The sequence below is a fragment of the Salmo salar genome, chromosome ssa18 (assembly GCF_905237065.1).
Source record: "Salmo salar chromosome ssa18, Ssal_v3.1, whole genome shotgun sequence".
Classification (NCBI taxonomy): domain Eukaryota; kingdom Metazoa; phylum Chordata; class Actinopteri; order Salmoniformes; family Salmonidae; genus Salmo; species Salmo salar.
This window is the reverse complement of record NC_059459.1, coordinates 63,055,495-63,078,996: the sequence shown is the minus strand read 5'-3', so window position 1 is coordinate 63,078,996 and position 23,502 is coordinate 63,055,495. Positions and strand designations below refer to the sequence as shown.

General features: G+C 47.4%; 1 protein-coding gene across 14 annotated transcripts in view; it reads right to left on the bottom strand.

Moving 5' to 3' along the window:
• The window catches only part of LOC106577626 (adhesion G protein-coupled receptor L3), a 329,820-nt gene that overhangs the window by 71,567 nt on the left and 234,751 nt on the right, over nucleotides 1–23,502 (bottom strand). For 11 of the 14 annotated variants that reach the window (XM_014155901.2, XM_045701384.1, XM_014155886.2 and 8 more), the window contains 2 exons: nucleotides 11,020–11,205; nucleotides 7,789–7,827 (listed from right to left, as the gene is read on the bottom strand). In XM_014155901.2, the coding sequence (XP_014011376.2) occupies nucleotides 7,789–7,827; nucleotides 11,020–11,205 (225 nt within the window). The remainder of the gene's footprint in view (nucleotides 1–7,788; nucleotides 7,828–11,019; nucleotides 11,206–23,502) is intronic. The other 3 variants (XM_045701386.1, XM_014155898.2, XM_014155903.2) reach the window with 1 other exon arrangement.

The following is a 23,502-nucleotide window of genomic DNA, read 5'->3' as shown; positions in this document are numbered from 1 at the left end:
GTTTTTGATCAATGGACTATGAAAGAGCATAGGAGTTTTCGAGATGATATCAGAGCACCTGGGGGACGAAACCTCAGGCAATGCAATTCGATAACAGCACATGGGAGGTGCCCTGCAGAATTCAACTGATTACAATGAAGTAATACTATAAACATTACAGACATTATTATCCACACACAAGAGTAATCAGCCTCCAAGTGTCTCAGTTTTGGACTGAGTGGCAGCTAGACTAGAGTATCTCTGGAACAGACAAGAGCAAGAGTGGTGATCGTATTCAACTCCGTAGCGGGCCGCGATGAAGGGAACATCAAATAGCACCAGCTGGCTTTTCCACACTCCTCAGCGCACAGATGCTGTCATTTTTAAGTTTTTTTTTAAAGGCAGGCAGGCACCCAACTTTGATGTAATTATTCATTATCTCCAGCCAATCGCACCTTTTGACATCAACGGAGACGGCGAGGTTGATTCGCTCTCAATTAAGGAGCTCTTTCTCTGCGGCGCTGGCATATTTCCCCCTTTGCCAGGTCTGGTTTAAATATTGAAAGAATGAATCATCAGTGGCTGTGGGTTAGATGGGTGGATATGCAGAATTAAGTGTTGGACCATCCACAAAATGTAGCGCGGACAGATTCAGTTACAGGACATACAGTAAACGAAATCCAAGTGATGAATGAAAATCACATCGAAGAAAGACAGTAGAAAGCTTGGAGTACAGGCAACCAACCACAAGTGGACATATTTTAGGATGTTATGAAGTCTATCGAGTATGCAATTTGTCCTTCCAGAGATTACATGCTGGATCCATCAACAAAATGATACACTCATCATTTTGTGTTAAGCCACAGAATTAGTGGCAGGCTTTGGGTATGGCACATAATAGGGAAGCACTTGCAAGTCAATGCGACATAAAGTCGTATTTTGGATAGGGATACTCAGAAATGATAGGGCATTGATTAGTGTGCGGATGCATGTATAAAGACCCCAATTTTGAATCAGGAAGTCACATTTTGACAGGGCTTAGCTGCTTAATATGGGGTTATGATGCTTATCTGTGGACATAATAGAGAATTAATCAATTACGAATGTAAATCTGGATTACTTGGGCGGGTATCATAGAAATCATGAGTATTCAACATCAACAGTGTATAACATTTTATGAAGAGTGTGGCAAGCAAGTTTAATGATGCTGGGGAATAAATATATACAGTGCCTTCAGAAAGTATTCTTACCCCTTGACTTATTTCACATTTTGTTGTGTTACACCCTGAATTCAAAAATTGATTAAATATGATTCTCCCCCCCCCAACCATAAACAGACAATACCCTATAATGACAAAGTGATCACAAGGTCTAAGAAATCTTGCAAATGTATTGAAAATGATATATAGAAAAATCTCATTTACATAAGTATTCACACCCCAGAGTCAGTACTTTGTAGAAGCAGCTTTGATGGCAATTACAGCTGAGTCTTTTTGGGTATGTCTAAGAGCTTTGCACACCTGGATTGTACAATATTTTCCCATTATTCTTTTAAAAAAAATGTATAAATCATGTTAACCACTATTATAGAACACGGAATGAATCCATGCAACTTAAAATGCAATTTGTTAAGCTCGTTTTTACTCCTGAATTTATTTAGGGGTTGAATACTAGACTCAAAATATTTAAGCTTTTAATTTTTTATTAATTTCATAAATGTTCTACAAACTAAATTCCACCGACATTATGGAGTATTGTGTCTAGATCAGTGACACAAAATATACATTTAATAAATATTTATTACAAACTGTAATAAACAACAAAATGTGGAAAAAGTAAAAGGGTCTGAATACTTTCTGAAGGCACTAAGTTGGAGCAATTACATTTAGCAGTGAGTTTACCCGTCTAGCCAGCAGCCTTCAGAGACAAATGAGATCGACGGTATATCCCTGGGGATGACACACACAAACTCCCACACCCTTTTCACGAGAGCCTCTAATTCCCAAAGGGGAGAGTGGAGGGGAGTGATGGAGAGGAGAGAGAGAGATATGCACCCAAGCAGCACAACACACTCAGTGTAGTGGAGTAGAGGAGTGTGGATGCCTTACTGCAGCCAGACTGCTTCTCCATCTGTCAAAGGCACTGGTTCGGCTCATAGAGCTCCAAACTTTCAACCACTGTTAGGTTTCTGCCCCCCCCACCCCCCAGTTTCCTCTGCTCTCTTGAAAGATCCAAGCCACCCAGGGAAACCAACACTTCCTGGTTCTTGGCTGGTCTGGAAAGGCTAATCATCAACTAGCTAGCCTCCGCCCCCAAATGCTATCTATGGTTGTGACAAGCAGTTGACTGGGCAAGAAAAAGGCCCCATTCCAATACTTGTGAATTACATCCGTCCTTAATCCCCCTCTCCCTTCCTTGAGTAGTTACTGATCTAATTGTACTAGGCTAAAGCACAGGTTCCAATACATAGCTTTCACCAATCCAGATCAATATCAGACCAGTGATAATTCCAAATAAGGGATGAAGGAATGATGCAATCTAGAAGGATTAGAACAGGGCCAATGTATCGTGCTGCGGCCATTTATACCAATGAAGGGGGAAAGAAGGGGTGGATATGAGTATGGGGCCTGGAACTGGTCCAAGTCAGCCCGTGTGGTGTGTGTGCTGATTGATGAAATGAACTCGAGGTCGGAGAAATTGATTCTGGCTGAGCTCAAACTCCCGTCACCGGCTTAGAAGAATGGAAGAAGGATGGAGCGCGAGTCAGACTAGTGGCCCTCACTTTCTCACTTTCCACTTCCTTATTCCACACGTTTTTCCTCTCACCCCCTATCTTGTTGACTCTGTCTTTTTTCTGTAACATTTGTGATAGTTGTGATATAGGTGAGGTTGCCGTCTTTCTGAGTTCTGTCTTTCATTTGGTCCTTCTCTATACTTACCCCTCTTTCTGTCCCTCTACAATATAGTATGGTAATAACATAATACACTGCATGAACATCTCATTCCAGAATCATGGGCATTAATATGGAGTTTGTCCCCCCTTTGCTGCTATAACAGCCTCCACTCTTCTGGGAAGGCTTTCCACTAGATGTTGGAACATTGCTGCGGGGACTTGCTTCCATACAGCCACAGGAGCATTAGTGAGGTTGGGAACTGATGTTTGGCGATTAGGCCTGGCTCGCAGTCAGCGTTCCAATTTATCCCAAAGGTGTTTGATGGGGTTAAGGTCAGGGCTCTATGCAAGCCAGTCAAGTTCTCCCACACCAATCTCGACAAACCATTTCTTTGTGCATGGGGGCATTGTCATGCTGAAACAGGAAAGGGCCTTCCCCAAACTGTTGCCACAAAGTTGGAAGCACAGAATTGTCTAGAATGTCATTGTATGCTGTAGCATTAAGACTGCCCTTCACTGGAACTAAAGGGCCTAGCCCGAACCATGATAAACAGCCCCAGACAATTATTACTCCTCCACCAAACTTTACAGTTGGCACTATGCATTCGGGAAGGTAGTGTTCTCCTGGCATCCACCAAACCCAGATTCATCCGTCGGACTGCCAGATGGTGAAGCGTCATTCAACACTCCAGAGAACACGTTTCCACTGCTCCAGAGTCCAATGGCAGTGAGCTTTACACCAGCATTGCACATGGTGATCTTAGGCTTGTGTGTGGCTGCTCGGCCATGGAAACCCATTTCATGAAGTTCCCGATGAACAGGTATTGTACTGACGTTGCTTCCAGAGGTAGTTTGGAACTCGGTAGTGAGGGTTGCAATCGAGGACAACACTCTGAGCTCCCATTCTGTGAGCTTGTGTGGCCTACCACTTCGCGGCTGAGCTGTTGTTGCTCCTAGACATTTCCACTTCACAATAACAGCACTTACAGTTGACCGGGGCAGCTCTAGCAGGGCAGAAATTTGACGAACTGGCTTGTTGGAAAGGTGGCATCTTATGACAGTGCCACGTTGAAAGTCACTACTACTGCTACTACTACTGCACTACTACTACTACTACTACTACTACTACTTATATATCCGCTATTGACAGTTATGTTAGTGAATGTGTGGGGCTTTCAAACACACAATACATGAGATAAAAGTTAAGATCATAGTACAAAGACTAACAGGTAAACACACACTCAAGAAAGGTCATCCAAAGGTGAGTGTCAATATGAACATTGTGTCTCCCTTGTCAAATAATGTGCAAACAGCACCTTGTCACAAAGTCAACGATGACTCCAAGTCAAGCCTATTCACCCTGCAAATTAACTGAACACAGCAGGAAGACACTTCATGAGCAGTCCAACGGTCTATAGGTAAATTAACTAAGAATTTACGACTCTGAGACACAGGTACTTTTACGCTGAATGGCCATGATCTCATCTTATCCCTGTTGGACTCTGACCGTGAACAGACACGGCCCATATAACATAGCGAGGGTTGAGTCGGTAGACAGTAAACTGCAGGACAGAATGGTGGTTGGGGGTTGGGTAGAGGGGGAACGGTCTTTATGAGTATGTGGTCATTCTAACATACCTCATCTTTTAACAAATTGGCCAGCAATAAAAATCGTAGAATCTCATGTACAAGGCAACGCTTCAATTCCGGCCTTTCTAAGGTCGTCTCCTACAGTCACACGTTCACTAGATTACCCCCATATACAAGAAAGAAGGGGAGAAGGGGTTGCGTTGAACAAGGGGTCAGTACCCAATATCCGAACAATATTCCCGGAATTTCTTGGCCTATGATCTTCACTCACACACACAAGATACAATTATCATCTTTAATGGCGTAGGAAAGTTCTACCATGTCATAAATCCCTTCGCTCCACATATACTTAGCAGAAAATCATCTCCCTTTGGAAATATTATGTGTCGGCGGCCATTTTAAAGAGAAGGCGTTTGACCTTAGTTTGAAGCAAAGGGGATGTAATCACAGTAATTGGACAACCACGGTGTTAAAGCCACTAAACCAGAGAGTATTTAATACACCAAAGAGGATAGAAAGCAGGGAGCCATTTTGATTATGTTTGTTTGAAATAAAAGAACAGAAGCCTTTTACGTATTTGATAGGGACATCATCCTTTAGGGTGAAAACAGAGGCTGGGGGGGATTTGCACTGAATGTTTGTAGTAAATCAAGTTAACAAATCCTTTTAAAAAGGGACCAAAGAGGACCTACTGACAATACCCATGATGCTCTACACTATATTGATGTAGTCTGCAAAGGCAATTGTTCACAAACTACTAACGAGAGAGTAAATTAATATTAAGCTTTCAAAGATACGTTTTGCTTAAATTGGGATCCAATATTGTCAACCCTTTCCAGTAAGGCGTCTCCACAATATGACATGTTGAATTACAGTATCTATAAATATTGGCCTACTACAGACAACCTTGAATCTCTTTCTCAGGTGTTATTCCGTAATGGTCCCGCATAGACCCGGCGCATGCGAAGGGTGCCGTCATCCGCTCCACATAAAACAAGATGGACTCCCTAAATCAAGATGGTGAACCGGGCTCGTCTCATCTCCATTAGAGAGCAAACACCAGCTCCTTTCTCCCAATCGCCCATTAGCGTGGGGGCTAACGAGCAGTTGGGGGTGCATACCTGATCACCAATCTCAATAACATCCGCGCCCTCCGACGTGCACTGGCAGTCAATTCACCCAAGCCCATCCTCGCACTGCTATAATCTGTTTGTTAGATTTTTTTAAAAGTTATTTCTCACCCTGAGAAGTCTGGCTGAGCGTTTAACATAATGTCTTTACCTTATTGAAAATGATCATAGCGCATGGTGTGCTCAGCCTGGTTCCAAAACAGAGCGTGTGTGTGTGTGTGTGTGTGTGTGTGTGTGTGTGTGTGTGTGTGTGTGTGTGTGTGTGTACATCTCTGTCTGCAGGCAGGGGCTGCAGAGAGAGGCATCTACCTTGGTTTCTTTTGTATGCCTTCACTATACCCCTTATGATGACTACCAGGGGTTCTGGTCGGAGAAAACACAATTTCCTTAATCAATGAAAGTCCCTCAAAGCCATAGCGCTGCGCAATCAAAGTCTGTGAATACGGAAGACTGGTAGATGTTGTTCCATTATTCCAGTTCGAGATTCCTTCCCCTTTTGTTTAACACGGTCAGGTGCGCGTCGCCGCCATCTACACGGTTCAACAGTGTGCTCACACACCCACACACACACACACACACACACACACACACACACACACACACACACACACACACACACACACACACACACACACACACACACACACACACACACACACACACGCAGATACTAGTGTGCACATAAACATGTGTATACACACACACACTGACTCACAGTATCATCGATAAAGAATGTATTTCCTAGTCAGTGCATGTAAAACAATAAGCAAACGGAAACTGATACAAATGCGTACACACACTTATACATACGCCGTATGCTGTGTCACACACATGCACAATAAAACCGCCATTACATATTGAAGTGACTTCAGACACAACTCGGAGGATTTGCAACAACCAATGCATGTCGCCTAACAGATGTGACGCCACCGCAGATACGTAGAACATCTGTAAGCTATAGGAACCATCTGTGGTGGGAAGCGTGCGTGCATGCCAGCTCACCCGGCAGCTCTTTTCAAGGCAGAGCCGATATTCATGTCATTTTACTGACAAGCCTGGATATCAACTCCACACTGGAGCTCAAGAAATAGCGGCAGAGTCCCTACAAATTGGGGGACACATGCATAATGCATCAGGAAGAGTCATAAACCCCCCCCCCATGAGTCTTGCCTGTCAGGGGAGTTCTGGTGGAGGGTGGGTTTTGACTCCAGGTTTAATGAGGTGACTTTCAGCTGTTGACCGTGGAAGTCGGTGGCGGATTTAAATGCCTGGATGTCCTATGGAAAATCTTAAGAGTCAACTAACTTGATGGTAGCTTTGAGCGACTGCATAGCCAGTGAAGGTTATTGCAATGCACTAATCGTTTCACAGCTGTGAGTATATGCTACCATTACATCATCATGTGATCGTCGGAGCACATCTCTGGTGTTGTGAGCAAGTATATTGCTGTAGACGACTACAGATGATTAAAGACGGTTATCTTTATATCCTCCAAGAGCCGTTTCAAAATAAAGAAAAAACTCAAATGTGTTGTGAAGATGTCGTTGGTATCGCCGGCAGAGAAACCATGTTTGACATTTCCTTCAAGCAAAAACATATCTTGTTTAACATGCATATCCAGAGCATAACCTATCCAACCATGACCAACCAATGTTCTTGTGAAATCCATGACCAACCAATGTCCATGTGAAATCCATGACAACCAAATGTTATTATCACATCGTATGCATTACATATTTATATAGTTCTTCTTTCAAAAGCCATCACAACAACAACACAGGGGTATGAAAACAGCATTAAGAGGCAAAGCAGGCTGGGAAGGAGTGTTGAATTGGTTGCAGGGCTGGGGGTTGTTGTAAGAATTAGGGCATCAGGATGTGGGTAAGACAAAGTTACGACCCCAAAATTTGACCTGTGGATCAAAAATGTTAACTAGCAATAGTTGCATCCGCACCAAAACATAGCCGAACTAAGTGCTATAAATGGATCCAATTTTTTTTATACAATTTTACGAGGTCAAAGTTTACTTAGCTGACCCACCTTTGAGCAACAAATGCCTCCACAGGCAGGAATATCATTAGCACAAAGCATGACGTTAGGGTGCGGCAACAAGTCACAATCATGCTTACACCAAAACAGAAACATTTCGATGGGTTGGGTAGGCGGATACTGGGTGAAAAACAAGAGTCAAAATACCTGCACGTAAATCCTACATGAGCGCTCTCTTTTCTGCAGCTGCAAAAACCACCAAAACATGTTACAGTTAGCAAAAGGTAGAGACATACAAGTTCCATAAGCATGGTTTACAGTGTGGATGGAGAGAAAATAAATATATCATTTGTATTTGTTTATTTGATTTGTTTATATGGATCCCCATTAGCTTTCGCAGAGGCAGCAGCTATTCTTCCTGGGGTCCACAAAAAACATGACAAGTAACACAACACTGATGCACGAGGACAGTCGCATTAAATGCACAACAATACAACAAATAAATATAATAATACAAACAACAAAAACAAATAAGGTCATTTTGCTGTTTGCTGGAGTAATTGAAGATGGGGGAGTTGCCTTGCCTGGTTAAAGGTTAAATAAAATAAACAAAATAAACAGAAAAATATGTATGATACTCTGCGTTGCCATGAATTTGTTTTGGACTTGGGGTCCGTGAAGAGACCCCTGGTGGCATGTCTTGTGGGGTATGTATGGGTGTCTGAGCTGAATGTTATTTGATTACGCAGAGAATCTGGAATTCTTTTACAGTAATACCCCTCATAAAAACGAGAAGAGAAGCAGTTCATCTCACGTCAACCCTCAACCAGGAAAGACTGGCATGTATGTTGTTGATGTCAGTTCTGTATGTGCAGTTAAGGCCGTGCTGCTCTGTTTTGAGCCAGCTGCAGCTTTGCTAGGTCTTCTTTGCTGCACTTGACCATATTACCGGACAGTAATCCAGATGGTCCCAGCCCGAACAACCAGTACAGTTGATTTGTGTAAAAAAAAAACGCTGAACAAAATGTCACCTCTCGACTTCGGCTAATTAGACTCTCATTTTATATAAACTGTGTGAAAAAATGGCATGCACATTAATGATTCCATCTCATAGAAAACATCACAAAGAATCAGTCTTAATTAGCACTGAAACGAGACACACGGTCCAAGTGGGGATTGGGGCTGAGACTTAGCTCCGCTTTCAAGTTGGAGTTTCAAGGTTACCACTTGTTCCTGTGAGTAAGGGGAGAGAAAGGAACTAAAAAGAGGAACTATTTAACCTGGAAACCTCGTCACTGCAGGAGTAGGGCTAAACCTGAAATGTGGCGTACCTGGGACTGATGTTAGCAGGTCAATCGAGTAGGTTGAGATTTCAAAGTAGCACTGGAGAACTAACAGCTGGCTAGGCTACATAACCGCTCACGTGTCCCCAATAGGAATTATACAATCTGAAATAAAGGAAGTTCGCTAGTTGCCTGGAATTGGAGAACACTAGATATAAACAGAGACCTATTCTGATAGCTTAGACTAGCGCGTAACACTGGGCTGGAAACAGAATACATAAACAGAGGCCTATTCTGTTAGACTAGCCTAGCGCGTAGCTTTGAAGAAATGCTAATGCACTCCTTATTGTCTGCGGTGAGTACTGTCTTCCTCCTAAAGGAGGACTCAAGCATTACAGTCAGCCCACTTTCCTGGAAGTGGTCCTGTTGACGCCTTCCACATGGCCCTTCGGTCATGAAAGCGGTACGTATCATGGCGTTTACCAACTCAATCGGCTCTTTGTCTTCCGGCAGAGAGACTTTGTGCTTGCTATCAAAGGAATCTTTCATTCTGTTAGCTCTTAGCAGATTGTGTCAAAATGATTGAGCTCCGAGGTAAACACACACGCGCGCGAGACAGAGAAATGGGAGGGGGGAGGGAGCACCGGCGCTAGGGGCTGCTACAGTAAGTCACCATGGATTAAAGGGGAAAGGATGGAGGACAGAGCGGAGAGGACAACCTTGAATAGTACAGAGAGAGCGCTAGGGGAGAATTTGTCAGTTCCTTGATGTACTAGATAGAGTATTTATCAGAGCTAAATGTAGCATTCCTTTCCCATTTGAGCTGCACTGCTTTTTCTAGAGTATCTTTTTTGGGGTATTGTCATAAAGAGAAGACGCAAGTCTAGGCTATTGTTTGTTTTGAAATATATTCACAGTACACTGGCTTCAGTTTCAGGATAATGTGATGACAACAAATGAAAAGGTTACTCTCCTCTAAAGCGTTACTTGAATTTGACCTGTTCTCCATTTTTTATTTTCAAAATGGCTACCTCGTAAAAGCCATTGATGAAGTGACCACAAGTGCAAGATGTCAGGTTTTTGTCCTCGGCCCGTTGGCTATAATTATCGTCCTGCTCTCCAATGGCGGGAACAACACTAAAACCTCAAAGGGGACATCTGGCTGCATGCGGCAATGAAATTTAGTCGGTGAAGAAAAGCTATTGGGAAACAGGTGTTCGTGTTCCACTACAAGTGAAGCTGCTTAAACAAATTAACGGCTGACATTTTGAATTTTACCGATGTTTGCTTTTCCGTTGGTTGCTTCGACACACATAATGTATTATTTTTATCTCACCTTGCTCGAGTGGCCCTAGGTGTACCCAACTGTGAATTCGGGAATAATTGCATTAGTTTGAGGCTCCAAAAATCTCCTACACTCCTGGGTCTAGGAAACAGCAATATCTAATACATTTCCTCTGTCTAGAAGGAAACAAGCGTCATGAGCACCATTTCAGACGTGCCTGGCATATCCGTACAACCTCTTAAATTTGTATTTATTTATTTATTTATTTATTTATTTTAAATCGGCCTAGTTTGGAATAATCCTATCCACGCGTCTGCTGGTGTAATTAGCGATTACCACAACCGACTTTGGTGTTGTAAAGCAGTACAGCCTACGAGGCAAGGCTTCGAAATACACCCCCCCCCCATCCCCCGTGTTGGCTGGCTATTGGTTCTTTTCCTTGAGCAGCAGCAGACCGCTACATGTGAGAAATAATGCAGGTTATCGTTCGGTATGGGGTCGGAGCGCAGATCATTAAAACAATGCCTACTGTTCAGGTTTGCCTGGTGTGAAGGCCTTGTCAGGCTGGTGGGAAAATAAAAGTTTCAGAGGAAGAAAACACACGCTAACTACAGGTTGAGAAAGTTGAGTGAAGTCAGTTCTTTCTTCGACCTATGAATACATTCTCGTATATATCCTCCTTTCTTCATCTTGTGTCCTTGGTGACCACTGATCTGAACAATCTGGATAACCAAGGCAGAAGGTTGGAAAGCCCACTGGTTATGTTGCTCTCACCTGTCAAGATCAGTAGTCACCTAGGGAAGGAGACGAGGAGAGGAAATCAGTAATGAGTATTGGCACACAGCCATTGCTTTTCCGCCAGACACATACCTTGTTGAGGCTGCGGGCTGCGCTATCTTTGCCTCCAGGGGTGAGGTTCCTAAGCTGCACGTCGAGTAGGTCCACAAGCTGACCCATGGCTTTGACTGTGTAGGTGATGTCCCCCGCCTGAAGGTTACTCTTGGTTTGCTCCGACAGCTCCCTGGCAATGATGGCTGCAGTCTCTCCGGCTTTGAGCTGGCAAAACCACAACATACACACAAATGAACCATGCATTGACACGCACATAGTATGCAATTAACAACTGACCGTCATGCTATGTGGCTATAGTAGAACCAGAAAAGGACTGGCCATAGGGCAGATCGGGCAAATACCAGATGGGCTGGTCAAACTTGAGCCCAGTGGGCTTGTCTAAATTGGGGATTTTGTGCAGAATTATCAATATTTGGCTAATAACTTTTCCCTTGGAGTCCTCAAATTTGTCCGGTGTGTTATATGATTGGTTCATTGATATGAGTATTCAATATCCCATCCAATGTTACTGAATGACCAGAGTAAACTCTCTCTCACTCTACTTAAAGTAGCTAGAATCAAATCAATTCCAGTCATACACTATTACATCAGGAAGAAGAAAAACCTACAGTCATCCGTCACCCTTTATCCAAACACATACTCCGCCTTGAACTAATTTGTTTGAGCATACACATTTCAACCATGACAAATGGCATTATACAAGCTGTTAGAAAATAATGTTGTTTAGCGTGCGCAGAGTTTCTGATTAAACCACTAGCGTCTGGAATTTTATAGGTGAGAACATTTTCAATTGACTGCACACCGGGCCAATAGAGTATCGACAGTCTTCTCCCCTGATAGTCTATCAGCAGCATGAAACTAACGATGAAACTAATGGTTGCTAGCTACAGTATAGGGGGAGGACATGTCACACACAGAGGATGACGACATTTTGAAATTCATTTTGTCTGACGTGCTGTGAACTTCGGTGATTGCCATGACTGCTTTGGCGAGGTCTTTTGGGGGGGGGGGGGGGACGGCAACGATCATTCCAGTCTATTTCACTCCAGCAGTCTGAAGCCATGAAAAATGAAATATGTTTTGTTTGATGCCTTTTTTCTTAATGTTTTCTTTAATTCCATTATCCTCAATAATTCCACCTCCAACTCTCTCCAGCTCCCACTCGCTCTCTCTCTCATGCCTCTCTATCTCTCATGCCTCTCTATCTCTCATGCCTCTCTCTCTCCCATGCCTCTCTCTCTCCCATGCCTCTCTCTCTCCCATGCCTCTCTCCCACGCCTCTCTCTCCCTCTCTCTCTCGTTCTCATGCCTCTCGCTCTCGTTCTCATGCCTCTCTCGCTCTCGCTCTCATGCCTCTCTCGCTCTCATGCCTCTCTCGTTCTCATGCCTCTCTCGCTCTCTCGTTCTCATGCCTCTCTCGCTCTCGCCTCTTTCGCTCTCTCGCTCTCATGCCCCTCTCGCTCTCATGCCCCTCTCGCTCTCATGCCCCTCTCGCTCTCATGCCCCTCTCGCTCTCATGCCCCTCTCTCGCTCTCTAATGCCTCTCTCTCTCATGCCCCTCTCGCTCTCTCATGCCTCTCTCGCTCTCTCATGCCCCTCTCGCTCTCTCATGCCTCTCTCGCTCTCTCATGCCTCTCTCACTCTCTCATGCCTCTCTCATGCCTCTCTCTCTCATGCCCCTCTCTCTCTCTCATGCCTCTCTCGCTCTCTCATGCCTCTCTCGCTCTCTCATGCCTCTCTCGCTCTCTAATGCCTCTCTCTCTCATGCCTCGCTCTCTCATGCCTCTCTCTCTCATGCCTCTCTCGCTCTCTCATGCCTCTCTCGCTCTCTCATGCCTCTCTCGCTCTCTCATGCCTCTCTCATGCCTCTCTCTTGCTCTCATGCCCCTCTCTCTCTCTTGCTCTCATGCCCCTCTCTCTCTCTCTCTCTCTCTCGCTCTCATGCCTCTCTCTCTCTCTCGCTCTCATGCCTCTCTCTCTCTCTCTCTCGCTCTCATGCCTCTCTCTCTCTCTCTCTCATGCCTCTCTCTCGCTCTCATGCCCCTCTCTCTCTCTCTCTCGCTCTCATGCCTCTCTCTCGCTCTCATGCCTCTCTCTCGCTCTCATGCCTCTCTCTCGCTCTCATGCCTCTCTCTCTCTCTCGCTCTCATGCCTCTCTCTCTCTCTCTCTCGCTCTCATGCCTCTCTCTCTCTCTCGCTCTCATGCCTCTCTCTCTCTCTCGCTCTCATGCCTCTCTCTCTCTCTCGCTCTCATGCCTCTCTCTCTCTCGCTCTCATGCCTCTCTCTCTCTCTCTCATGCCTCTCTCTTTCTCTCTCGCTCTCATGCCTCTCTCTCGCTCTCATGCCTCTCTCTCGCTCTCATGCCTCTCTCCCGCTCATGCCCCTCTCTCTCTCTCTAATGCCTCTCTCTCTCATGCCCCTCTCTCTCTCTCTCGTTCTCATGCCTTTCTCTCTCTCTCTCTCTCTCTCTCTCTCATGCCTCTCTCTCGCTCTTTCGTTCTCGTACCTCTCTCTCTCGTGCCTCTCTCTCTCTCGTGCCTCTCTCGCTCTCATGCCTCACTCTCTCGCTGTCTGTCTCTCTCTCTCGCTGTCTGTCTCTCTCTCTCGCTGTCTCTCTCATGCCCCTCTCGCTCTCATGCCCCTCTCGCTCTCATGCCCCTCTCGCTCTCATGCCCCTCTCGCTCTCTCGCCCCTCTCGCCTCTCTCGCCCCTCTCGCTCTCTCGCCCCTCTCGCTCTCTCTCGCTCTCATGCCTCTCTCCCTCTCTCGCTCTCATGCCTCTCTCGCTCTCATGCCCCTCTCGCTCTCATGCCCCTCTCGCTCTCATGCCCCTCTCGCTCTCATGCCCCTCTCGCTCTCATGCCCCTCTCTCGCTCTCTAATGCCTCTCTCTCTCATGCCCCTCTCGCTCTCTCATGCCTCTCTCGCTCTCTCATGCCCCTCTCGCTCTCTCATGCCTCTCTCGCTCTCTCATGCCTCTCTCGCTCTCTCATGCCTCTCTCGCTCTCTCATGCCTCTCTCGCTCTCATGCCCCTCTTGCTCTCTCGCTCTCATGCCCCTCTCTCTCTCTCGCTCTCATGCCCCTCTCTCTCTCTCTCGCTCTCATGCGTCTCTCTCTCTCTCGCTCTCATGCCTCTCTCTCGCTCTCATGCCTCTCTCTCGCTCTCATGCCTCTCTCTCGCTCTCATGCCTCTCTCTCGCTCTCATGCCTCTCTCTCGCTCTCATGCCTCTCTCTCGCTCTCATGCCTCTCTCGCTCTCATGCCTCTCTCTCGCTCTCATGCCTCTCTCTCGCTCTCATGCCTCTCTCTCGCTCTCATGCCTCTCTCTCGCTCTCATGCCTCTCTCTCGCTCTCATGCCTCTCTCTCGCTCTCATGCCTCTCTCTCGCTCTCATGCCTCTCTCTCGCTCTCATGCCTCTCTCGCGCTCTCATGCCTCTCTCGCGCTCTCATGCCTCTCTCGCGCTCTCGCTCTCATGCCCCTCTCTCGCGCTCTCGCTCTCATGCCCCTCTCTCGCTCTCATGCCCCTCTCTCGCTCTCATGCCTCTCTCTCGCTCTCATGCCTCTCTCTCGCTCTCATGCCTCTCTCTCGCTCTCATGCCTCTCTCTCGCTCTCATGCCTCTCTCACGCTCTCATGCCTCTCTCGCGCTCTCATGCCTCTCGCTCTCTCATGCCTCTCGCTCTCTCATGCCTCTCGCTCGCTCTCATGCCTCTCTCTCTCTCTCGCTCGCTCTCATGCCTCTCTCTCTCTCTCTCACTCTCATGCCTCTCTCTCTCTCGCTCTCATGCCTCTCTCTCTCTCCCTCTCATGCCTCTCTCTCTCTCCCTCTCATGCCTCTCTCTCTCTCATGCCTCTCTCTCTCTCTACTCTCTGTCTCTCTCTCACTCTCTCACCTCTCTCTCTCTCTCTCATGCCTCTCCCTCACTCTCATGCCTCTCCCTCACTCTCATGCCTCTCTCTCTCTCTCTCTCTCTCTCATGCCTCTCTCTCTCATGCCTCTCTCTCTCTCATGCCCCTCTCTCTCTCTCATGCCCCTCTCATGCCCCTCTCTCTCTCTCATGCCTCTCTCTCTCTCTCATGCCCCTCTCTCTCTCATGCCCCTCTCTCTCTCATGCCTCTCTCTCTCTCATGCCTGTCTCTCTCTCTCTCTCTCTCTCTCTCTCTCTCTCTCTCTCTCTCTCTCTCTCTCTCTCGCTCTCTCGCTCTCTCGCTCTCTCGCTCTCGTGCCCCTCTCGTGCCCCTCTCGCTCTCGTGCCCCTCTCGCTCTCGTGCCCCTCTCGCTCTCGTGCCCCTCTCGCTCTCGTGCCCCTCTTGCTCTCTCTCTCTCATGCCTCTCTCTCTCTCTCTCGCTCTATCGCTCTCATGCCTCTCTCATGCCCCTCTCGCTCTCATGCCCCTCTCGCTCTCAGGCCCCTCTCTCTCGCTCTCAGGCCCCTCTCTCTCGCTCTCAGGCCCCTCTCTCTCATGCCCCTCTCTCTCGCTCTCAGGCCCCTCTCTCTCGCTCTCAGGCCCCTCTCTCTCGCTCTCATGCCCCCCTCTTTCGCTCTCATGCCCCTCTCTCTCTGCCCCTCTCTCTCATGCCCCTCTCTCTCGCTCTCATGCCTCTCTCTCATGCCTCTCTCGCTCTCTCATGCCTCTCTCGCTCTCTCATGCCTCTCTCGCTCTCATGCCTCTCTCGCTCTCATGCCTCTCTCGCTCTCATGCCTCTCTCGCTCTCATGCCTCTCTCGCTCTCATGCCTCTCTCGCTCTCATGCCTCTCTCGCTCTCATGCCCCTCTCTCATGCCTCTCTCGCTCTCATGCCTCTCTCGCTCTCATGCCTCTCTCGCTCTCATGCCTCTCTCGTTCTCATGCCTCTCTCTCTCTCTCTCTCATGCCTCTCTCGCTCTCTCTCATGCCTCTCTCATGCCTCTCTCGCTCTCTCTCATGCCTCTCTCGCTCTCTCTCATGCCTCTCTCGCTCTCATGCCTCTCTCGCTCTCTCTCATGCCTCTCTCGCTCTCTCTCATGCCTCTCTCGCTCTCATGCCTCTCTCGCTCTCATGCCTCTCTCGCTCTCATGCCTCTCTCTCGCCTTTCTCTCTCATGCCGCTCTCTCGCCTTTCTCTCTCATGCCGCTCTCTCGCCTTTCTCTCTCATGCCGCTCTCTCGCCTTTCTCTCTCATGCCGCTCTCTCGCTATCTCTCTCACGCCTCTCTCTCGCTATCTCTCTCATGCCTCTCTCTCGCTATCTCTCTCACTCTCGCTCTCTCTCTCATGCCTCTCTCGCTCTCTCTCTCGCTCTCATGCCTCTCTCGCTCTCATGCCTCTCTCGCTCTCTCTCTCGCTCTCATGCCTCTCTCGCTCTCATGCCTCTCTCGCTCTCATGCCTCTCTCGCTCTCTCTCTCGCTCTCATGCCTCTCTCGCTCTCATGCCTCTCTCGCTCTCTCTCTCGCTCTCATGCCTCTCTCGCTCTCATGCCTCTCTCTCTCCATGCCTCTCTCATGCCTCTCTCTCTCTCATGCCTCTCTCTCTCTCTCTCTCATGCCCCTCTCTCTCTCATGCCTCTCTCTCTCATGCCTCTCTCTCTCTCTCTCTCATGCCTCTCTCTCTCTCTCTCATGCCTCTCTCTCTCTCATGCCTCTCTCTCTCTCTCATGCCTCTCTCTCTCATGCCTCTCTCTCTCATGCCTCTCTCTCTCATGCCTCTCTCTCTCTCTCTCATGCCTCTCTCTCTCTCTCCTCTCTCATGCCTCTCTCTCTCTCTCTCTCGCTCATGCCTCTCTCTCTCTCATGCCTCTCTCTCTCGCTCTCATGCCTCTCTCGCTCTCATGCCTCTCTCTCGCTCTCATGCCTCTCTCTCGCTCTCCATGCCCCTCTCTCTCTCATGCCTCTCTCTCTCCCATGCCTCTCTCTCTCTCTCATGCCTCTCTCTCTCTCTCTCTCATGCCTCTCTCTCTCTCTCATGCCCCTCTCTCTCTCATGCCCCTCTCTCTCTCATGCCTCTCTCTCTCATGCCCCTCTCTCGCTCTCATGCCCCTCTCTCGCTCTCATGCCTCTCTCGCTCTCATGCCTCTCTCATGCCTCTCTCGCTCTCATGCCTCTCGCGCTCTCTCGCCTTTCTCTCTCATGCCTCTCTCTCGCTATCTCTCTCATGCCTCTCTCTCGCTATCTCTCTCATGCCTCTCTCGCTCTCTCTCTCTCTCATGCCTCTCTCGCTCTCTCTCTCTCATGCCTCTCTCGCTCTCTCTCTCTCTCATGCCTCTCTCGCTCTCTCTCTCTCTCATGCCTCTCTCGCTCTCATGCCTCTCTCGCTCTCGCTCTCATGCCTCTCTCTCGCCTCTCTCGCTCTCATGCCTCTCTCGCTCTCATGCCTCTCTCGCTCTCATGCCTCTCTCTCGCCTTTCTCTCTCTCATGCCTCTCTCTCGCATGCCTCTCTCGCGCTCTCTCGCTCTCATGCCTCTCTTTCTCTCTCTCTCATGCCTCTCTCTCTCATGCCTCTCTTTCTCTCATGCCTCTCTCTTTCTCATGCCTCTCTCTTTCTCTCGCTCTCTCTTTCTCTCGCTCTCTCATGGCTCTCTCTTTCTCATGCCTCTCTCTTTCTCTCACTCTCTCATGCCTCTCTTTCTCTCGCTCTCTCATGCCTCTCTTTCTCTCTCTCTCATGCCTCTCTCTCTCTCTCTCATGCCTCTCTCTTTCTCTCGCTCTCATGCCTCTCTTTCTCTCGCTCTCATGCCTCTCTCTTTCTCTCGCTCTCATGCCTCTCTCTTTCTCACGCTCTCATGCCTCTCTCTTTCTCACGCTCTCATGCCTCTCTTTCTCACGCTCTCATTCCTCTCTCTTTCTCTCGCTCTCATGCCTCTCTCTCTCGCTCTAATGCCTCTCTCTCTCGCTCTAATGCCTCTCTTGCCTCTCTCATGCCCCCCCCTCATGTCCCTCTCTCTCTCATATGTCCCTCTCTCTCTCTCATATGTCCCTCTCTCTCTCTCTCATATGTCCCTCTCTCTCTCTCTCTCATATGTCCCTCTCTCTCTCTCTCATATGTCCCTCTCTCTCTCTCATATGTCTGTCTCTCTCTCTCTCTCATATGTCTGTCTCTCTCTCTCCTCTCACGCCTCTCCCTCTCTCACACGCCTCTCCCTCTCTCACACGCCTCTCAATTCAATCTCCCTCTCACACGCCTCTCTCTCTCTCACACACGCCTCTCTCTCTCACACACACGCCTCTCTCTCTCACACACACGCCTCTCTCTCTCACACACGCCTCTCTCTCTCACACACACGCCTCTCTCACACACACACGCCTCTCTCTCACACACACACACACGCCTCTCTCTCTCACACACACACACCTCTCTCTCTCACACACACACACGCCTCTCTCTCTCTCTCACACGCCTCTCTCTCTCTCACACGCCTCTCTCTCTCTCTCACATGCCTCTCTCTCAAATTCAAAATCAAGTTGCTTTATTGGCATGAAAAACATTGTGTCAATATTGCCAAAGCAACAATGTATACAATATGCATTGTAATACAATTATAAACAATAACAAATAATAATATAAAATGGCAGTAAATAATAATACAAAATTAAATATAAAAATAATAACAATAAAATAGTAGTAAAATAATAGTAAAATAGTAGAATGTAATAAATATAAAAATCTAAATATGGAAAATGAATCTTTAACTAACTTATAACTAAATAACGGTCATCTTCACCATTACAACTACTATCATCATTACTACCACTACTACTACCACCACCATCACTAAACTGCTATCATTACCATTACCACCCATACCACTACTATTTGGAATGATAAACAACAACAATAATAATACTAATAATAAGTAAGTTACTATTTACTATGCAGATGTTATTATTCAGTGTCCCTCAGGCTATGGCAGGCAAATACATATTTGGCAGCAAGAGGAGCCATTGCTCCTTCACCCATGAGTATTTTTAGTTTTTCCTCTGGGTTTAATAAGTTCAAATTTGGAATGAATGTAGTCATTTCTGTGAATAAGGAATCTCTTTGTGAGGAATATTTATCACAGTAAAGGAGAAAGTGCATCTCTGTCTCTACCTCCCCTGTCGTGCAGTAACCACATACACGCTCCTCTTTGGGTAGCCATGTCTTTTTATGTCTGCCGGTTTCTATTGCCAATCGGTGGTCACTCAGCCTGTACTTGGTAAGGATCTGTCTCTGCTTCGTATCTCTGACAGAGTAGAGATAATCAGCCAATTCATACTCTCTGTTTAGGGTCAGTCGGCTTTGGGATTTTGTTTCGTTTTTCCAATGTTGTAAATATGAGTCCTTTGATTGTTACATGATTTTGTTTATTTTAATTCTTTCTTTTGAAGCAGTGCTGGTGTCAGCTTGGTTGGTGAGGTCCAACACCAGCTGACTGAGAGGGTGTCACGTCCTGGCCAGTATAAGGTTAATTGGTATTGTAGTTTGGTCAGGACGTGGCAGAGGCTATTCGTTTTATGTGGTTCGGGGTGGTGTGTTTTGTTGAAGGGGCATTTGGTTTAAGTATTCCGGGGTTTTTGGGCACTGTTTGGTTTTCAGGTATTCTATGTTTAGTCTAGTATGTCTGTTTCTATGTTTGGTTAATTGGGGTTGGGACTCTCAGTTGAAGGCAGGTGTTGTCTATCTGCCTTTGATTGAGAGTCCCATAAATTAGGGTGTGTTTGTGTTTGTCATTTGTGGGTGATTGTTCTGTGTTAGCCTTATGCTTTGCCAGACTGTTTTTGTCGGTCGTTATTTCTGTTTGTTATTTTGGTGTTCATTTTGTATTCATTAAAACGGCGAGATGAGCATTCACATACCTGCTGCGTTTTGGTCCTCTTTAACCGACGACAAGCGTGACAGAATCACCCACCAACTATGGACCAAGCAGCAGAGGAAGGAGCAGAGGGACTTCGAGTTGGACTGGCGGGAGAAGTGGACCTGGGAGGAAGTTCTGGACGGGGCCGGACCTTGGCACCAGGCTGGGGATTATCGCCGCCCGCAGTGGGAAATTGAGGCAGCCAAGGCAGAGAGGCGGAGGTACGAGGCCATGGACGCGCTGAGGGAGAAGCACGAGAGGCACCCCCAATAAAAAAAAATTGGGGGGCACACGGGTAGTTTGGCTAGGCCTAGGAAGAGCCGGAAGCCAGCTACCCGTGGTTATATGGAGGAGCGTATGGGGTGGAGACCGCCATGTTTCGCTGAGGAGCGCACTCTCTCACCCATACGCACGCACAGTCCGGTGCGCGTTGTTCCAGCCCCTCGCAGGTGCCGTGCTAGAACGGGCATCCAGCCTGGTAGGAGGATGCCTGCGCAGCGCATCTGGTCGCCGGTACGCCTCCGAGGACCAGGCTACCCAACTCCCGCTCTACGCACGGCTAGCATCAGGCCCCTGCACAGCCCAGTCTGCCCTGTACCAGCACCCTGCTCGTACAGGGCTACTAGTTCCATCCAGCCAAGATGGGTTGTGCAGGAGGTAAGATCAAGACCGACTGTGCGCCTCCATAGCCCTGGGTTTCCAGCTGCTGTCTCTCGTGCGGACCCGGAAGTGCGTCAACCCAGTCCGACTCGTCCTGTTCCCGCTCCCCGCAATAGCCTTCAAGTGAGTAAACCCAGCCACGCCAGTCAACAGTCGTCGGAGCTGCCCGCCAGTCAACAGTCGTCGGAGCTGCCCGCCAGTCAACAGTCGTCGGAGCTGCCCGCCAGTCAACAGTCGTCGGAGCTGCCCGCCAGTCAACAGTCGTCGGAGCTGCCGGAGTGGCCAGACTGCCCTGAACTGCCGGAGTGGCCAGACTGCCCTGAACTGCCGGAGTGGCCAGACTGCCCTGAACTGCCGGAGTGGCCAGACTGCCCTGAACTGCCGGAGTGGCCAGACTGCCCCGAGTTGCCAGACTGCCCAGACTGTCCCGAGTTGCCAGACTGTCCCGAGTTGCCAGACTGCCCAGACTGTCCCGAGTTGCCAGACTGCCCAGACTGTCCCGAGTTGCCAGACTGCCCAGACTGTCCCGAGTTGCCAGACTGTCCCGAGTTGCCAGACTGCCCCGAGTTGCAAGACTGCCCCGAGTTGCCAGACTGCCCCGAGTTGCCAGACTGCCCCGAGTTGCCAGACTGCCCCGAGTTGCCAGACTGCCCCGACTGTCCCGAGCTGCCAGACTGCCCCGACAGCCTGGAACGGCCTGAGCCGGAGCCACCTCCAGAGATAGGTGGGTTGGGGAGGGGGGGTGTAGCACAGTGCCGTCGTTGACGGCAGCCACCCTCCCTTCCCTCCCTTTAGTAAGGGGGGAATTTTTCTTTTTGGTGTTGCTTGGAGTTATTTTTGTTAAGGTGCTTCCGGGGTTAGCACCTTTAAGGGGGGGGTACTGTCACGTCCTGGCCAGTATAAGGTTAATTGGTATTGTAGTTTGGTCAGGACGTGGCAGAGGCTATTCGTTTTATGTGGTTCGGGGTGGTGTGTTTTGTTGAAGGGGCATTTGGTTTAAGTATTCCGGGGTTTTTGGGCACTGTTTGGTTTTCAGGTATTCTATGTTTAGTCTAGTATGTCTGTTTCTATGTTTGGTTAATTGGGGTTGGGACTCTCAGTTGAAGGCAGGTGTTGTCTATCTGCCTTTGATTGAGAGTCCCATAAATTAGGGTGTGTTTGTGTTTGTCATTTGTGGGTGATTGTTCTGTGTTAGCCTTATGCTTTGCCAGACTGTTTTTGTCGGTCGTTATTTCTGTTTGTTATTTTGGTGTTCATTTTGTATTCATTAAAACGGCGAGATGAGCATTCACATACCTGCTGCGTTTTGGTTTTAACCGATGACAAGCGTGACAGAGGGCTCATTTCTGGGCTCAGCTCTTGGGTTTGAAGTGCTTTAAATTGCAGACTTGAATTTGGACTTGAATTAGATGTAGCCAAAATTTTAAAGATCTTTTCTGTATTTTCATTATTACTGGAAAGCAGCCCAATTCTGCCCTACATGCATTAGTTGGTGTATTTCTCTGGACTTGTAGGATTTTCCGACAGAATTCTGCATGTAGGGCTTCAATTGGATGTTTGTCCCACATCTTAAAGTCCAGTTAATTGAGTGGCCCCCAAACCTCACTTCCGTAAAGAGCTATTGGTAGGATTACACTGTCAAATATTTTGGTCCAAATTCTAATTGGGATGTTGATTTTGAATAATTTTATTTTTATTGCATTCAATGCTCTGTGGGCTTTTTCTTTGAGTGCATTCACTGCCATATTAAAGTTTCTAGATGCAGATATGGTCAGACCAAGGTATGAGTAATTTTTAGTGGGTTCAATGATGGTGTTGTTCAGGGTGAATTTATATTTGTGTTTCTGACATCTGGTTTTCTTTTGGAAAATCATGATTTTCATTTTTTGGAAATTTACTGCCAGGGCCCAATTATGGCAATATTGCTCTAGAATATTAATGTTCTGTTGAAGACCTTCTTTGGTTGGTGATAGAAGTACCAAGTCATCAGCATATAGCAGGTATTTCACCTCTGTGTCAAATAGTGTGAGTCCTGGGGCTGGAGAATGGTCCAACATGTCTGCTAATTCATTGATATAAATGTTGAAAAGGTTTGGACTCAAACTGTAGCCTTGTCTCACACCTCGACATTGTGAAAATAATTATGTTCTTTGGTTTTTGATTTTTATTGCACATTTATTTTCTGTGTACATACATTTTATTAAGTCATACACCCTACCACCAAGCCCACTGGAGAATGTTGTAGAATAGCCCTTCATGCCAAATAGAATCAAATGCTTTTTTTAAATCAATAAAGCAATCAAAGATTTTGCCCTCTTTTTTTGGTGGACGTGTTTATTAATTAGTGTGTGTAAGGTGTATATCATGTTAGGGCTAGGGGGCAGTATTGACACGGCCGGATAAAAAACGTACCCGATTTAATCTGGTTACTACTCCTGCCCAGTAACTAGAATATGCATATAATTATTGGCTTTGGATAGAAAACACCCTAAAGTTTCTAAAACTGTTTGAATGGTGTCTGTGAGTATAACAGAACTCATATGGCAGGCAAAAACCTGAGAAGATTCCTTACAGGAAGTGCCCTCTCTGACCATTCCTTGAGCTTCTTGATTCTGTTTATTGAAGACTGAGGATCTTTGCTGTAACGTGACACTTCCTACGGCTCCCATAGGCTCTCAGAACCCGGGAAAAAGCTGAATGATATCGAGGCAGCCCCTGGCTGAAAAACATTAGCGCGTTTGGATAGTGGCCGGTCACAGTACTATGAAACTCAGGCTCGTGCACGAGGGGATCCCATGCTTTTATTTTCTCTCTCTTTGTACGTAAACACGCTTTCCCGGTCGGAATATTATCGCTTTTTACGAGAAAAATGGCATAAAAATAGATTTTAAACAGCGGTTGACATGCTTCGAAGTATGGTAATTGAATATTTAGAATTTTTTTGTCACGAAATGCGTCGTGCGCGTGACCCTTATTTACACTTCGGATAGTGTCTTGAACGCACGAAGAAAACGCCGCTATTTGGATAT